This window comes from Saccopteryx leptura, chromosome 4 (genome assembly GCF_036850995.1).
Source record: "Saccopteryx leptura isolate mSacLep1 chromosome 4, mSacLep1_pri_phased_curated, whole genome shotgun sequence".
Lineage (NCBI taxonomy): Eukaryota > Metazoa > Chordata > Mammalia > Chiroptera > Emballonuridae > Saccopteryx > Saccopteryx leptura.
The window spans coordinates 53081910-53097299 of NC_089506.1; the positions used below are offsets into that span (position 1 = coordinate 53081910).

Sequence of the window (15390 nt, forward strand, 5' to 3'; positions counted from 1 at the left end):
AATACTTAATGCCCATAGATAGTGTACATGAACTTTGATTGACAGTGTCTGTCCTATCTGAATTAAATACCCTTGTCAAATGAAAGCCATAATACCATTTGTCAAATGGGCTATACAGAAATGTTCTGAAGCCTGCGGAGTTGTTCATTTCTTACACAAGGTATTATATTATCTTGAATTATAGATTAGTCCTAAACATTTAAGGAGTAATGAGTTATATCAATATTTATTTTCCCAGATCTCTGACCAGAATTGCTGTAAATCAACATATGAAGAAGGAAATACAAAAAAATCAACAGGTTTGTTTGAATGCCTTTTTTAAAAAAATTTACTATATTCATCACTCTTTCAGACTTTGGCTGTTTAATTTTCATACAAAAATGAAAACATTCATTTGTACTTTTTGATTATTGAAACAATTCGGTCTGACCTGTGATGGAGCAGTGGGTAAAACATCAACCTGGAACACTTGGGTCGCTGGTTTGACACCTCTGTCTTGCCTGGTCAAGGCACATATGGGAGTTGATGCTTCCTGCTCTTCCCCCCTTCTCTCTCTCTCTTTCTCTCTCTCTCTCTCACCCCCGCTCTAAAATGAATAAATTTTTAAAAATAAAAAAAGAAACAATTTAAGCTTTTCTATTTTTATACTGTCTACATACAGTCAGTGATTCTAGCCAGTCTTTTCTGACATGTATTCTACTTACCTCCTCATTTACCCTGTACCCCAAAACTTTCGCCCATGTAGTGTGATTTTCTTCACAAGATAAAAAATAAAAGCTATGAGTTAATTATTATTTCTCATAATTAGTTTTGCTTAAAAATTTGAGGACCAAATCAAGTTTAGACCATTGGAAGATTACTAGAATCTTACCACATATAGGACACAATTGGTGGTTTGGTAAGATTCTGCCAAATGGTTACTTAACTTTAGACCCCAAATGATGCTAATTGTGTTGATACTTGTGTAGTGCTTAGAGTATCTCCTGGCTTTATTACACAGGGCTAGTTTGGCTTTAAGTAGTATGATACAATACCAGATGCATAGGGTCCCACAGAGTAGTTTATTTTTTTCACCTAAAAAGAAGTGTTAAAATAGGTGGCTGCAGGCATGGATTTTTTTTCCTTTTATGATCACAGAATTACTGTCACAGCTAACAACTTCTTATGTGAATGCAAAGCAGAAGGAGGCAGGAATATGGTAACGACCATGTTCATCCTCACTAAAGCCTTCCTGGAACATTTCAGTCAGCTTTGACTTTCATTTCATTGGCCAAAATTTTGTAATATGGCTATCCCTAGCTGCAAGGGTGGGTAGAAAAGTCAGTGTTTACTTTTCTAGTAATTGAGGCAAGTAGAGGAGAAGTAGGTTAGGAATGGTGCTAGATTAGATAGCCAGTAGTGCCTGTCACACTGAAACCACAGAAACAGAGTAAACTGTCAGTAAATGTCCGCTGTTGGAATGTTGACAACTACATTGATAAGTAGACACTTCATTCATTTGGTGTGGGTATTAGGAACCATAACACATAATTTCTACCTGGGGTGTTCTTTATGATCACTTAACAAATTCTTATATTTTAAAACTGAGTTGTGCCAAAGCTTTTTAATCCAGGTGGGGGGGAGGAGACGGAGGGGTTGTGGGAGGGGAGGGGCACAAAGAAAACCAGTTAGAAGGTGAGGGAAGACAATTGGACTTTGGGTGATGGGAATGCAGCATAATCAAATGTCAAAATAACCTGGAGATGTTTTCTCTGAACATATGTACCCTGATTTATCAATGTCACCCTATTAAAATTAATTAAAAAAAAACTGAGTTGTGGTATTACTCCTTTCTGTAATTTTCTTAATTGCTCTTACCATTCTTCAGGCAGAATGGATTGTTTTCTTATACAAGTTACCATATTTGTTTGAATAATGCCACCTGCAATAAGAATGGGAGAAAAAGGCCCTGGCCGGTTGGCTAAGCGGTAGAGCGTTGGCCTGGCGTGCAGGAGTCCTGGGTTTGATTCCTGGCCAGGGCATACAGGAGAAGCGCCCATCTGCTTCTCCACCCCTCCCCCTCTCCTTCCTCTCTGTCTCTCTCTTCCCCTCCCGCAGCCAAGGCTCCATTGGAGCAAAGTTGGCCCGGGCGCTGAGGATGGCTCCATGGCCTCTGCCTCAGGCGCTAGAATGGCTCTGGTTGCAACAAAGCAACACCCCAGATGGGCAGAGCATTGCCCACTAGAGGGCATGCCGGGTGGATCCCAGTCGAGTGCATGCGGGAGTCTGTCTGACTGCTTCCCCGTTTCCAACTTCAGAAAAATACAAAAAAAAAAAAAAAAAAAAAAAGAATGGGAGAAAAATGGGAAAGAAAAGAGGGAAAGAAGAAAGGAATGCCAGACTATCTGTGGCTTCACACAGTCCAATGCTTATTTTCTTATTTAACATCCAAAGTGTTTGTTACTGGTCATCAGAGCTTTGTTTTATGGGGTGATTTTGGGTCCAAAGGCTGGAGGATTTTCTAAGGTTAAAGAGGAAATGTTGTGGAAATAAAAGGGATAATTAGAAGTACTAAAGATCCAAATCACCAAATGTGATAATTTTAGAGGTAGATTACACAGTCGTGACAGTCAAAACCAGTCACTGAAGTGAAGTGAAAGTCAAAGTTAGTAGAAAGTCAATCAGGAAACTCTGAATCTGGGGGTATGGATGAGCACAGTACCTGGCACAGAGTATTCCCTCAGAAATACTTGTTGAATTGAAAGCTTTTGAGTTCAAGTGTTATTTATAATACATTCTATATTTAGCAATGTAAGATCTGTTGTAGCACTTATTAGCATCCCAATATATAAACTGAGATCCAGTGGTTTCTTCTGGTTCACAGAATTGGTACAATACAGAACCAGAATTTATGCCTTGATCTATAGGTCATTTCAGAACAACTTAATAAGCATTTTGAATTTGTTTAAGTATTAAACACCTTGCCAGGTAACTGGAAAACTAAAATATGTGTGGAAATTTAAAAATTTGATCTAGTCACTTCTAAATATTCTTCATTGACTGCTCTTGTTAGAAGAATAGCATACAAATGCTAGTGAGGTGTATTTAAATAAAACCAGGTGAATAGGGAGAGTCTGGTGTAAACTGCTAGCTTCCCACAAAAATCACAGGGAAACTTGCTAATCAAGCAAAGCTGAGTTTAATAAGCTTGTTCAATAGAGAAACCAGCACCTTGATAGAATCATGTTAGTGTCTCAAAAGGACATTAGGGTAAGGTATATATAGGGTGGCTAGAGAGGTCTCTGTTCAAGTGGTTTAAGTTGGTCTTTCAAGGTGAGGAATTGTTTGGGATTGGATAGAGGTTGTAACACAGTAATTGAGGATTGGTAAACTCAAACATGATGCTTTTTTAAATAAGTTGGGTGATACTGGTTAATAAAATTATATAGTTTAAAGCAGGGGTCCCCAAACTACGGCCCGCGGGCCGCATGTGGCCCCCTGAGGCCATTTATCCGGCCCCCTGCCACACTTCCGGGAGGGGCACTTCTTTCATTGGTGGTCAGTGAGAGGCGCACATTGACCATCTCATTAGCCAAAAGCAGGCTTATAGTTCCCATTGAAATACTGGTCAGTTTGTTGATTTAAATTTACTTGTTCTTTATTTTAAATATTGTATTTGTTCCCGTTTTGTTTTTTTACTTTAAAATAAGATATGTGCAGTGTGCATAGGAATTTGTTCATAGTTTTTTTATAGTCCGGCCCTCCAACAGTCTGAGGGACAGTGAACTGGCCCCCTGTGTAAAAAGTTTGGGGACCCCTGGTTTAAAGTGTACAATTCTATAATATATCATCTGTATATTACATTGTATGCCCACCTCTCAAAGTCTTATTTTCTTCCATCACCATATATTTGACCTCTTTTACCTTAATACTCCCAACCCCCTTCCCTCTAGTAACCACCATACTGTTGTCTGTGTCAAGGAGTTTTTGTGTATTCATCTTATTTGTTCATTTGTTGCCTTCAGTGTTATATCCCACATATGAGTGACATCATATGGTTCTTGGCTTTCTCTGACTGACTTATTTCACTTAGCATGATATTCTCAAGGTTCATTTATATAGTTGCAGTATTTCAACTTTTTATGGCTGAGTAGTATTTCATACTGTATATGTACCACATCTTTATCCAGCCCTCTATCAAAGGACACGTTGGTTGTTTCCATGTTTTGGCCACTATGAATAATGAATGCTGCAGTGACTATAGGAATGCATATATCTTTGCAAATAAAAGTTTTCAAGTTTTTATGGTAGATACCTAGAAGAGGGATTACAGGGTCATATGGTAACCCTATTCTTCGTTTTCTGAGGAACCTCCATACAGTTTTTCATAGTGGCTGTACCAGTTTACATTCCCACCAGCAGTGAATGAGGATTCTTTTCTTCACAACCTCTCCAACACTTGTTATTATTTGTCTTGTTGATAATAGTTATTTTAATAGGTTTGATGTAATAACTCATTGTAGTTTTGATTTGCATTTCCCTAATAGCTAGTGAAGTTGAGCATCATTTTATATATCTGTTGACTATTTGTTTGTCTTCTTGGTCTATGTGTCTGTTTTTCTGCCAATACCATGCTGTTTTGATTATTGTCATTTTGTAGTATAATTCGAAGTCAGGACATGTGAAACCCTTGTCTTCATGCTTTTTTATTTCAGGATTACTTTGGCTATTCTGGGTCTTTTAGGGTTCCATACAAATCTGATGATACTTTGTTCTGTTTCTTTTTTTTTTAATGTCATTGGGATTTTGAAGGGGATTACATTACATTTTTATGTTGCTTTGGGTAATATGGCCATTTTAACTATGTCGATTCCTTCAATTCATGAACACAGAATATTCCTTTGTGATTTTTTTCAATCATTTAAAAAAATTTTTTTCATCTATTCCAAGTGAAAGGATAGGCGATAGAGAGACAGACACCCACATGTACACCAAACAGGATCCAGCAGGCAACCCCCGACTTAGGCCAATGCGCTGTCCATCTGGGGCAATGTTCGTAACTGAGCTATGTTTAGTGCCTGAGGCAGAGGCTCCAAGGAGCCATCCTTAACGCCTGGGGCTGATATGCTTGCACCAATAGAGCCATGGCTGTGGGAGGGGAAGAGAGAGAGGGAGACAGAGAGAGAGAGAGAGACAGAGAGAGAGAGAGAGAGAGAGAGAGAGAGAGAGAGAGAGAGGAGGGAGGGGTGGAGAAGCTGATGGTTGCTTCTCCTGTGTGCCCTGATAGGGACACATGCTGGCTGAAGCTCTATGACTAAGTCAACCAGCCAGGGCCATTTTTAATCTCTTTTTATAATGTTCTTTAGTTTTCAGTGTACAGGGTCTTCACATCTTTTGTTAGGTTTATTCCTAAGTATTATATTCTTTGTGTGGTAATTGCAAAAGGAATTTTTTTTCTAAATTTTATTGTTAGTATATAGGAATACAATGGATTTTTGAACATTGATTTTATATCCTGTAACTTTACTCTATTTGTTTATTGTTTCTAATAGCTTCTTTTTGAAGTGATCAGGGTTTTCTATATAAAGCATTATGTCATCTGCAAAAATGAGAGTTTTACTTCTTCATTTCCAATTTGCATGCTGTTTCTTTTTCTTGGCTGATTGTTCTGGCTAGGACTATAAGAACTACACTGAATAACAAATGTAAGAGTGCATATCCTTGTTTAGCTCCTAATCTTAGAGGAAAAACTTTCCATTTTCTACCCTTGAGCATGATATATAGCCTTTATGTTGAGGTACTTTCCTTCTACACCCATTTTATTGAGTGTTTTAATTATAAATGAATGTTATATCTTGTCAAAAGCTTTTTCTGTATTTTTTTTCTCCTAAACCAGTTTATCTATACTGATAATAGTAATAATAAAGGCTTTATTTGCAAGTACTGCATATGTGACTAGACAAGGTATATATTATGATTAAATTTTACAACAAACCAGTGAGATAGATGTAAGTATTCCTTTTTACAGATGAGAAAACTGAGACATACAAGCTAAGTAAATTTGCCAAGATTTTACTACTACTAAGATTTAAACTAGATCTTACTCCCTACCATGATCTTAATATCTATACTGTACTGGCAAGGTCATTACCTTTTTAATTTTTATTACTGCCCTAGTGCCTCGAGTTATTTCTAGCACACAGTAGGCCCTTGAGAAATATTTACTGAATGAAAAGACAATGAACATTAAAACACTGCTTTAATGGAATACTTTATGAATTTAGAATGATCTCCAAATATTTACACATACACCAAAGTTTTGAGTCTTGGGATATTGAAGAATAAGAATGTGTCAACTATTAAATTCTAAGTGTGTGAGCATACATACACACACACACACACACACAATATAAAATGAGGAGGTAAATGATTTTTATGGCATTAGAACCTTAATATAACAATTTACAGAATAAAAATATTCAAGTATTTGTGTTTCTAGCCTGTCATTAGATATCTATCACTAGATCAGTGGTCACACTGCTACCCACCTGTAACTGAAATCTGGCCTACCACCTGTTTTTATAAATAAAAGCTTTACTGGAACATTGTCATGCCCATTTGTTTATATATTGTCTTTGGCTACGTTCATGCTATAAGGGCAGAACTGAATGGTTGTATCAGAGATCATATGACTAAAAAAACCTATATATTTCCTAACTGACTCTATACAAAAGTTTGCAGACTCTTCACTTAGATTGCTATTATTATATGACTTGGTTAACTATTATTCTGCCCTATTTCAAGGATCTTTTCCATAGATTTGAAATTCAGCCGGGTGATGCCTGTCTATATATAAATGGACTTCGTGTTGATATGACTGCTCATGATCCTTTTAGGTAAGTTTTGAATTATTTATATAGCTAACTACTATTTATATAAAGGTCAATATTGTTCTGAATTTATTCTTTGTCAAAATTCAAATAATCATTTTAAAGGTAGAGCAAATGCATGTTGATTGCATAAAACAGCTCTGTTATTTTTGTAGAGTACTCTCTTACATGTCATAGAATGTCTGAACTGGGAGAGACCTTGGAAACATTTGTTTAGATGAGAAAACTGAAGTTTCTGAATTATAGACTTATACTTATGCCATGGTTTGAAGTGCCCTTTCATTGAAGAGAAGGTTTATCCTTTAGCAGGGAAATTTTTTGGCACTGGGTTGAGCAACCAGGGAATTCTGCCTTCCAGAAAGGAACTGAAAGAACGTAAGATATTCCTTCAGAGGAAGGAAATTAATGGGGAGAATATAAAGTATTGGTATTTGTCAGAAAGGAAATTTGTAATAATAGAATTCAAGGTGCTATCTATTTCCTTAGGTCAAAAAAATTCTTCAGAAATGCTCTAGAGCAGAATTAGGTATTCGTTTATTCATCATGGCTACTGGCCATAAATCAGTCATGGGCCAAAAGAAGGGAAATCAATTGAAGTTATTTTATTTTTTTAAAGAAGCATACAAGTAAAAATTAATATTGAGACTATAAAATGAATTTTATAAACATAATACTTTAGTTAAGACACTCAGTTTTAGTTCAATTGAATGTATTTTATTGAACTTTAATTAATAAATGTTTATTGTACTTTGTTTTTTACCAGTTTAAAAAATATATAGGAAAATACAAAAAAGACTGAGAAGAAGAGCAGGTAGTGCAAATGGGACTTTTCTCTTTATTTAGTTGAGTCCTTGGACCTAATATTGGGAAACGATAACCTAGGATACACAGGAATAAGTACCACATGCTGAAAGAGTGGAGGAGTTTTAGCTCCAGGCCTGTGCTCTTCAGAGGGGCAAAAGTACATCTGTGTTCAGGAACAGAGAAAACAGGTTTAGAAAAAGGAGTGAAATGCTAGGTAGGTTGGGGAAAGTTTTCTGTGTCAATGTATGGGGAAATTTATTGGCAGGAACATTTTGATGTTTAATTTAGAAAGGCTGTAAGTTACTTAAAAAGTACAACCCCCTTCTGTGATTTGCAGCATGCATGATACATTTTTGTGCCTTATTGAAGTGATCACTAGTTGTCACTACTATAATTTCCTTAGAGGGAAAGAAGATATGTGAGAGTATTTATATCTTTTGACATTTTTAGTACAAAATAAACAATCAAAGAGGTTCTCGGAAAAAGATCAGAACATGTAGATAAAATCAGTGTGAAGAACTTGATGAATGGAAGAAAATGATACAAGAAAGAGGAGAGGAAGGAAAATGTTATATTATTGAAGTCACATCCTAGGTCTAGAGAGAGGTCCATTTCTGGTAAAAAGAAGAAAAAGAAGTTGGGGGTAAGCACTTCTTATCTCCTGTCCCTCATTGCATTTTTGGGTTGTAGAAAACTGGTACTACACCCCATGGCCTGGCCCTTCTTTCTCTCATCCAGAAAGAAATAACAAAGGTGTCTTGATATTTTTAAATCAATTCAATATTGAAATATTTAGTTTAGTAAGTATCTATTATTCTGTATATACTGCTTAATATTTGGGGTATAATGGTGAACAACGTAGAAGTCTTGCCTATGTGAAATTGACAGTCTATTAGTAGAATAACATATTAGATAAGTACAATGCTAAGGTTTATAAAAGGTAAAGTGCAGTGCTTTAAGGGTTTATACCTACAGAGATTTAAATTTGTTCTTGATGGAACATGGGGACAGTGGATACCAGATTTCTCCATGGAAGTGATATTTTAGCTAAGACTTAAAGGATGAATCAGGCAAATGCAGGAGTGCAAGTTCTATAAACATGGCATATTTGAGAAAATGGAAAGTCTAGTATGGCCAGAATGTGCAGTGAGGAGACTGAGGAAACTGAGATCACTCAAATGGGCAAGGACCAGATGCGGAACCAGTAGAAGTTGGTGAAGGGTTCTAAGCAAATCTAAAGAGAGTAACTACATATTTAAAAAAGAAGCATGAGAAATTATTTAGAAATTCAGAGATACAGGAGTTTTACTGATAAACAAATATAGCATATTTAATGAACTGGGGGTTTTTTTCATCAGTATGTAAAATTCATGATTTAGGAAGAACAAGGAGGAAACTAATGCTAGTTGAGGGCAACTGCATGCCCAGTAGTGAATTAATGTAATTACTAATACCTTATAAAGTGATCATGACTGTTCTCTCAGAGAGATCTCACACAAAGATAGGGACACAGCTAGCAAATAGTAGCAAGATTTGAAATCTCATTCTTTGTCCATTGTACCTTGTATCTAATTTTTCTATAAATGTTTTTTCCTTGGAAAATTGAGATTGAAATAGCAGAGATGATAAAAACCACAATGAATATTTAAATTCTATCACATAAAACGTATATGATCAGTAAGCATCATAACATATTTAAAATAGAACACTGGCAGTGCGTTCCAAAATTTTTATTTTATTAGAAAATTTAGATATAAGGGATTAAGAGCTTTAGGAATCCACACATGAAACAGTGTTGCAACCCAGATTAAATCTTATTATTAGATTGGTGGTTTGTGATAACAAGCTAGTACTCTTTTCATTACACTCATTTCCTAATAGATTTTATTATTATTAATTATTATTATTATTATTTTGGTAAAAAGTTTACTTTGCAAAGCAGTGGGAAGAACTATCTAGAATACAGACAGTGGTGGGATTCAAATAATTTAACAATCAGTTCTCTGCCCTAATGACCGTTTTAAGTATAAATAAATGATATACTGATAGTTTATTATTTCATGCATTTAATACCTAAATAAAAACAATAAAAGAGGTACACAAGAGTTTTAAAATATTAATGAAAAATATTAAATAATACCTGAAAAAAAACAAAACTGTTAAGGTATTTCCATATTGCTTCTTGATTGGCATCCTCACAATTTTTTCTCACCTATGGATGGAATGAACATTACTATGGGCACTTAGAATACATAGTTGCACAGATAAATGTTAAAAAAAAAATGTGTAAGGAATGTACATTTGTGATTTCCACATTGGGCGGCTGCCCAGGCACCCTCCTTAGAGAGAACCCTGATTACAAGTGCGATTTTAACAACTGGATCGCCAAACTCAACAAAAAATTCAGTATTGTTTCTGTTGAACCAGTATGAACTGGCTGAATCCCACCACTGAATACAGATGTGCAGAGCAGAAATTATACAGGTCAACTTCAAACACTTATGAAACAGTTTTCTTTACAGTTTAGATATTAGATCTCTGCTTTTTAAATTTGGATCTTGATAGTTCTTTCTGAAAACTGTATTATAAAATCTATATATTGCTTTATTCTCATTCCATTCATATCTGAAAGGGGAAGTCAATAGGGTTATTTATCGATATTGTTATTTTTAGCAGTAATATTTTCTATCCTGTTTAAGAGCTATCTAATTATAAATGTAACTAGAAATTTTAATATGTATTCTAAAAAGATGTGAAGTTTCATGTTTTAATAGGGCTTTCTCTGTACTAAAATTTTATATTTTAGATCATGTTTAATCTTGTTTCTGTAGTAGATGTATCAAAAAGTGACCTATTCTATTTTTCCCTTCATTATTGACTTGTTCAGGAGTGAGCATATTCTTGCTTCTTTGGGAAGGAATATAATCCTTGTTGTTTTATATTTTAAATAAGATTTTGTTAACAACTAAAAACAAAACAACCCCCAATATAACTTTAATCTGGATAATTAATTAGAATTCCTTGCCTGATTTGTTAATGAGTTTAATTTAATTATATATTTTTCTCTATTAATAAAAATACCATTGTAAATTGTTTCCAATGCTTTAAGAAAGCTATATATTTTAAAGGATTTTTTAAAATGCTGGCACATCAGAATAAAACTTATCTCTTTTCTTTAAATGTGAAGTATTTTGGATATGCTGAAGCTAGAAGGAAAAATGATGAATGGCCTTCGAAATCTCGGGATAAACAGAGAAGATATGAGCAAATTTTTAAAATTAGGTTCACATGTTTGGGACAAAAACTATGTATTAGATATTAGGCATTCTTCAATAATGGTAAGTGCTCATGTAATTCCTGTTTTAAATTAAGACTTAATATAAAACAAAATATTGGTCCTGGCTGATTGGCTCAGTGGTATAGCATTAGCCTAGGGTGTGAAAGTCCTGGGTTTGATTTCCGGTCAGAGGACACAGTAGAAGTGCCCATCAGCTTCTCCACCCCTCCCCCTCACCTTCTCTCTATATCTCTCTTCTCCTCCAGCAGCCATGGCTTGGTTGGAGCAAGTTGGCCCCAAGCACTGAGAATGGCTCCATGGTCTTATCTCAGGCGGTAAAATAGCTCGGTTGCTGAGCAACAGAGCAGTGGCCCCAGAAGGGCAGAACATCACCGGTAGAGGGCTTGCCAGGTGGATCCTGGTTGGGAGTATGCAGGAGTCTGTCTCTCTGCCTCTTCTCACTTAATAAAAAGAAAAAATCTAAAATTAAAAAAAAGAAAAAATATTGTCTAACTTCAGAATAAATTTAAATAATTTCAAAGAGGTTATATAGCAGAACTCAGAAGAAAAAGTAAAAAATTGATTCATCCCCTCACATTTGTATCTTCTTTTCCTTGTGTCCTTTGCATTTCCTCACAAGAACACTTACTCACTAGTTTAGTATCCTTTCCAGCTTTAAAGGTAAAAACAAAGCAAACAAGAACAACAAAATTACCACATGATCAATAACAACAAAACACCAAGTGGTTAAAATCTGAGGAATGTAAAATTGCCACCTTTATGTAATGAAAATCTTGCCTAGACAATTTTCAGTGCCCTCCTAAATTCTTGCCCGTGTGATATAGCCTGAATGAAGTTTTTGAAATCTGATCACAGTGTTCTCCCTTGCTTAAGGCACAAAAACAGTCCTTAGTAGGACCTATGAGGCTATAAATGGTCTAATCCTTCCTTTCATTTCTTAGACTATAAAATATTCTTTTCACCACTATCCCTTATCTCATGCCTGGAAAGTAAATTTTCCTCTCTCTATCCAATCAATTTATTTTCATTCTTTAACTCCAAACAGTACTTCCTGAGAGCAATTTTCCTTAACTGTCCTAGATGATTTTTTTTATATACAGATTGTGTCAAGGAGTCCCCACAAGCACCATCGAATTTGGTGATTTGCTAAAAGGATTCAAAAGACCTAGAAATGGTTATACTAGTGGTTATGATTTAATAGAGCAAAAGAGTACAAGTAATAGCAGGAGAGAGGGTATGAGGTGGAGTCCAAAAGAAGCCAGGAACAAGCTTCCAAGAATGGGCTCCTAGTGATGTTGTACAGGACATACTTTAGTCAATGTGACAGTACAAAGTGCTACTTGCCAGGGAAGTTCGCTTGAGCATGGGAGTTCAGGGTTTTGAAATGCAGTATGTTATATAGGCATATGATGGCTATGTGACTGATCTGTCACTGAAGCTCCAGACCTCAAAGGAAAACTAGATGTTGATCACAATCACATTGTTTGTATAAAGTCATACAAACTGCTGCAGCCTGCAGCAAGGCCCTAAACCTGTGGAAGACTCTCAGTCAGAATGTTTCAAGAGCTTAATTCCCAGGAGCCATGCTTGAGAACCTTTATCACAAAAATAGGCTCTTCTTGGGAATGTGCAAGGTGTGAGCAACCCAGACCTACTGACTCAACTAACTCTCCCCCTCCCTCTCTCCCTCTCCCTTTCTCTCCCTCCTTCTCTCTCCCCCTCACACCCCTTATCACCCTTTTCCATCCCTCTCTCCCCCCTCTTCCTCTCCCTCCCTCCTCTCCTTCCCTCTCACTTCCCCCTTTCTTCCCTTCTTCTCCCTTCCTCTCTCTCCTTCCCTCCCTCTCCATTTCTCCCTCTCTCCCCCTGCCTTTCTCTGTTGTGTGCGCTGCGGGAGCGTGCGCACACATATATATACATATTATGTAATAGAACTACAACTTCTGTAAACTTAGCACAGTTACAATTTTTCATTTATGTGTCATTCTTCAATGTCTGTTTTTATAGGCTATATAAACATTTTGAAGGTAGAAATTTTATCCATTTTTTTCTCTCACCTATATATCCCTGATTTTAGTAGGTACTCAGTAAATATAAATATTATATAAATGGCTATATAAATATTTATCTCAAACCAATACAGAGCATAATTTTAACAGTGAGATTCTGGGATCATTCTAATTACAACAATTAATATAAGAATGTTCATATCAACATTATGATTTAACATTATTATTAAAGTAACTATTAGAAATGAGAAAATAAAAGTATTACATAACGTAAGATTATATAACAAAAACTCCCCAAGGAAAACCATTATAATTAATGAGACTTGAGTGAAAATGGGTTTGAAGTGACAGTAAACAGATCAAAAGCTTTTTCTTCAAAAATCATTTGGAAGACAAAATGATTTATTTATAATGACATATACATTTTAATTTGTAATAATAACTACTAAGTAATAACATAATCTTAATATTTGATAATAAAACTAATAATAAAAACTGCAACTTAACTAAGGAGATAGGAAAGAAGGATGAAAAGGCACATGGGAGGAGAGTGGTAACTGACACAGCCTTTTAAAAAGTTATGGCTGCGATGCCCCAAGATGGGCAGAGCGTCGCCCCCTGGTGGGCGTGCCGGGTGGATCCTGGTCGGGTGCATGCGGGAGTCTGTCTGACTGCCTCCCCATTTCCAGCTTTGGAAAAATACAAAAAAAAAAAAAAAGTTACGGCTGCTGTGTCCTTACAATGTTCATGTACTTTGATCTAGAGACTATCATAAAGAGACAGTAGGAAATGGAGAAAAGTCTCTGTACACTAAGATGTGATCATTACTCCATATTTTTAAAACAATCAAAATAAAAACGAGTTATGTATAAAACAGAAATGTCAACTACATATTCACACTATTGAGTTAAACTTATATTTATAAATATGCTTAAATCAGGGGCAATGACTGTGTTCTCATAGTAAGTAAAAAATGTGGACATATGAGGTCATCACGTAAAAGATGAACACAGGATTAGGAGCATGTACGTCAAAATGTTAAATTATTAACGGGTGTTGGTGATGTAGTGGGTAGTTTTGAATATTTTTTCATATTTTCTGTATATTGCAAATTTTTATCTGTGGGTATGTGTTATACAGGTGTGGACAAAAGTAGGTTTCTAATGGTAATACAAATAAATTACACAATAACTAATAGTACAAGAATAAACTGTTTTGCATTCACAACTATAAACCTACTTTTACCTACCCTTTGTATGATGAGAAGAAAAGGTTTTAAGAAAAAAATATAACCTCTCAATGTCTTGCTAATTGTTTGATATAAAAATCTAAGGGTTTTGCTCTGAAGCATCTCAATTATCATGGTTACTTTTGTCCTACGTCAAAAGCCTCCCATAGCAGCACCATGAACATCAAAGCTGTCAGACTCAGGAGAAATCACACAAGTTATTAATTAGTTACCATTTATATTTTCTGGAACATTAAGTGACTTGTTATCAATGTTTACTGTAGCTCTTTTTACTGCTCTTTATACCAGTGGTTTTCAACCTTTTTACACTTGGAAGCTCATGAAAATAGAATTATTTCGGGGACCACTAAGGCAGAAATCACCCTGAGCATAAGCAAATTCTACCAAGATCATTGGGTCTATAATATTCATACAACATCAGGGTGGTTAACTCTTTTGCGGACCAGCATGAAATTTCTGGCGGACTGGTCTGCGGACAGGCAGTTGTTCTAAATGGAGATTCCCAGAATGGGCCTGTTCTGAGTTTCTGATTTAGCAGGTCTGTAATGGAGGTAAGGAAAGTGCATTTTAAATAAACACCTTCAGCTATTCTGATCATTAACAGCGACTCTGCTTGCAATCATTATCCAGTTCAGTGGGACTGATACATAAAACATAAGGCCAGTTTCTCTCTTAAAATAAGAAATATAACATCACCAAGGGGACCAGATATTCAAATCCTCTACATGGAACGTTCTCCTCCTCTGGCCTAGTATTCACATATCGATAGAAAAAGAAAAAACAATAAAATAGACACTGCTGACTGAGTCTACAGAGATTTCACTTCACAGGAGATTCCTAGCATGTCACGATCCTTAGGACTATTCCCATTACCTTCACATCTTTGCAAGAATTACATCAGAAAAATAAGCAAGATACTCTACTACTGACTTTTCCAGGGTGACCAAAGTTCTCTCTTCACTCTCAGTACTACCAGGGCAAATTATAGTGGAAATAAGCTAATCCCAGATCCCCATCATACTTGTTATCCGCTAAAATAGAAATTCTTGAAACTGTCCAGTTTTCCCTCCTCAGATGTCATGTAGACATCTTAAGTATTAGGAGTTAGCTCCCTCCCTACTTTCTTGCCGTCTTCCCTGAAGAAGTCCACTTCCCTTAGAG

The 15390-nt window shown here is 35.8% G+C and overlaps 1 protein-coding gene across 3 annotated transcripts in view; it reads left to right on the top strand.

Moving 5' to 3' along the window:
- The window catches only part of UGGT2 (UDP-glucose glycoprotein glucosyltransferase 2), a 231789-nt gene that overhangs the window by 77981 nt on the left and 138418 nt on the right, over positions 1-15390 (top strand). For all 3 annotated transcript variants that reach the window (XM_066380674.1, XM_066380675.1, XM_066380676.1), the window contains exons 10-12: positions 239-299; positions 6784-6875; positions 10861-11011. In XM_066380674.1, the coding sequence (XP_066236771.1) occupies positions 239-299; positions 6784-6875; positions 10861-11011 (304 nt within the window). The remainder of the gene's footprint in view (positions 1-238; positions 300-6783; positions 6876-10860; positions 11012-15390) is intronic.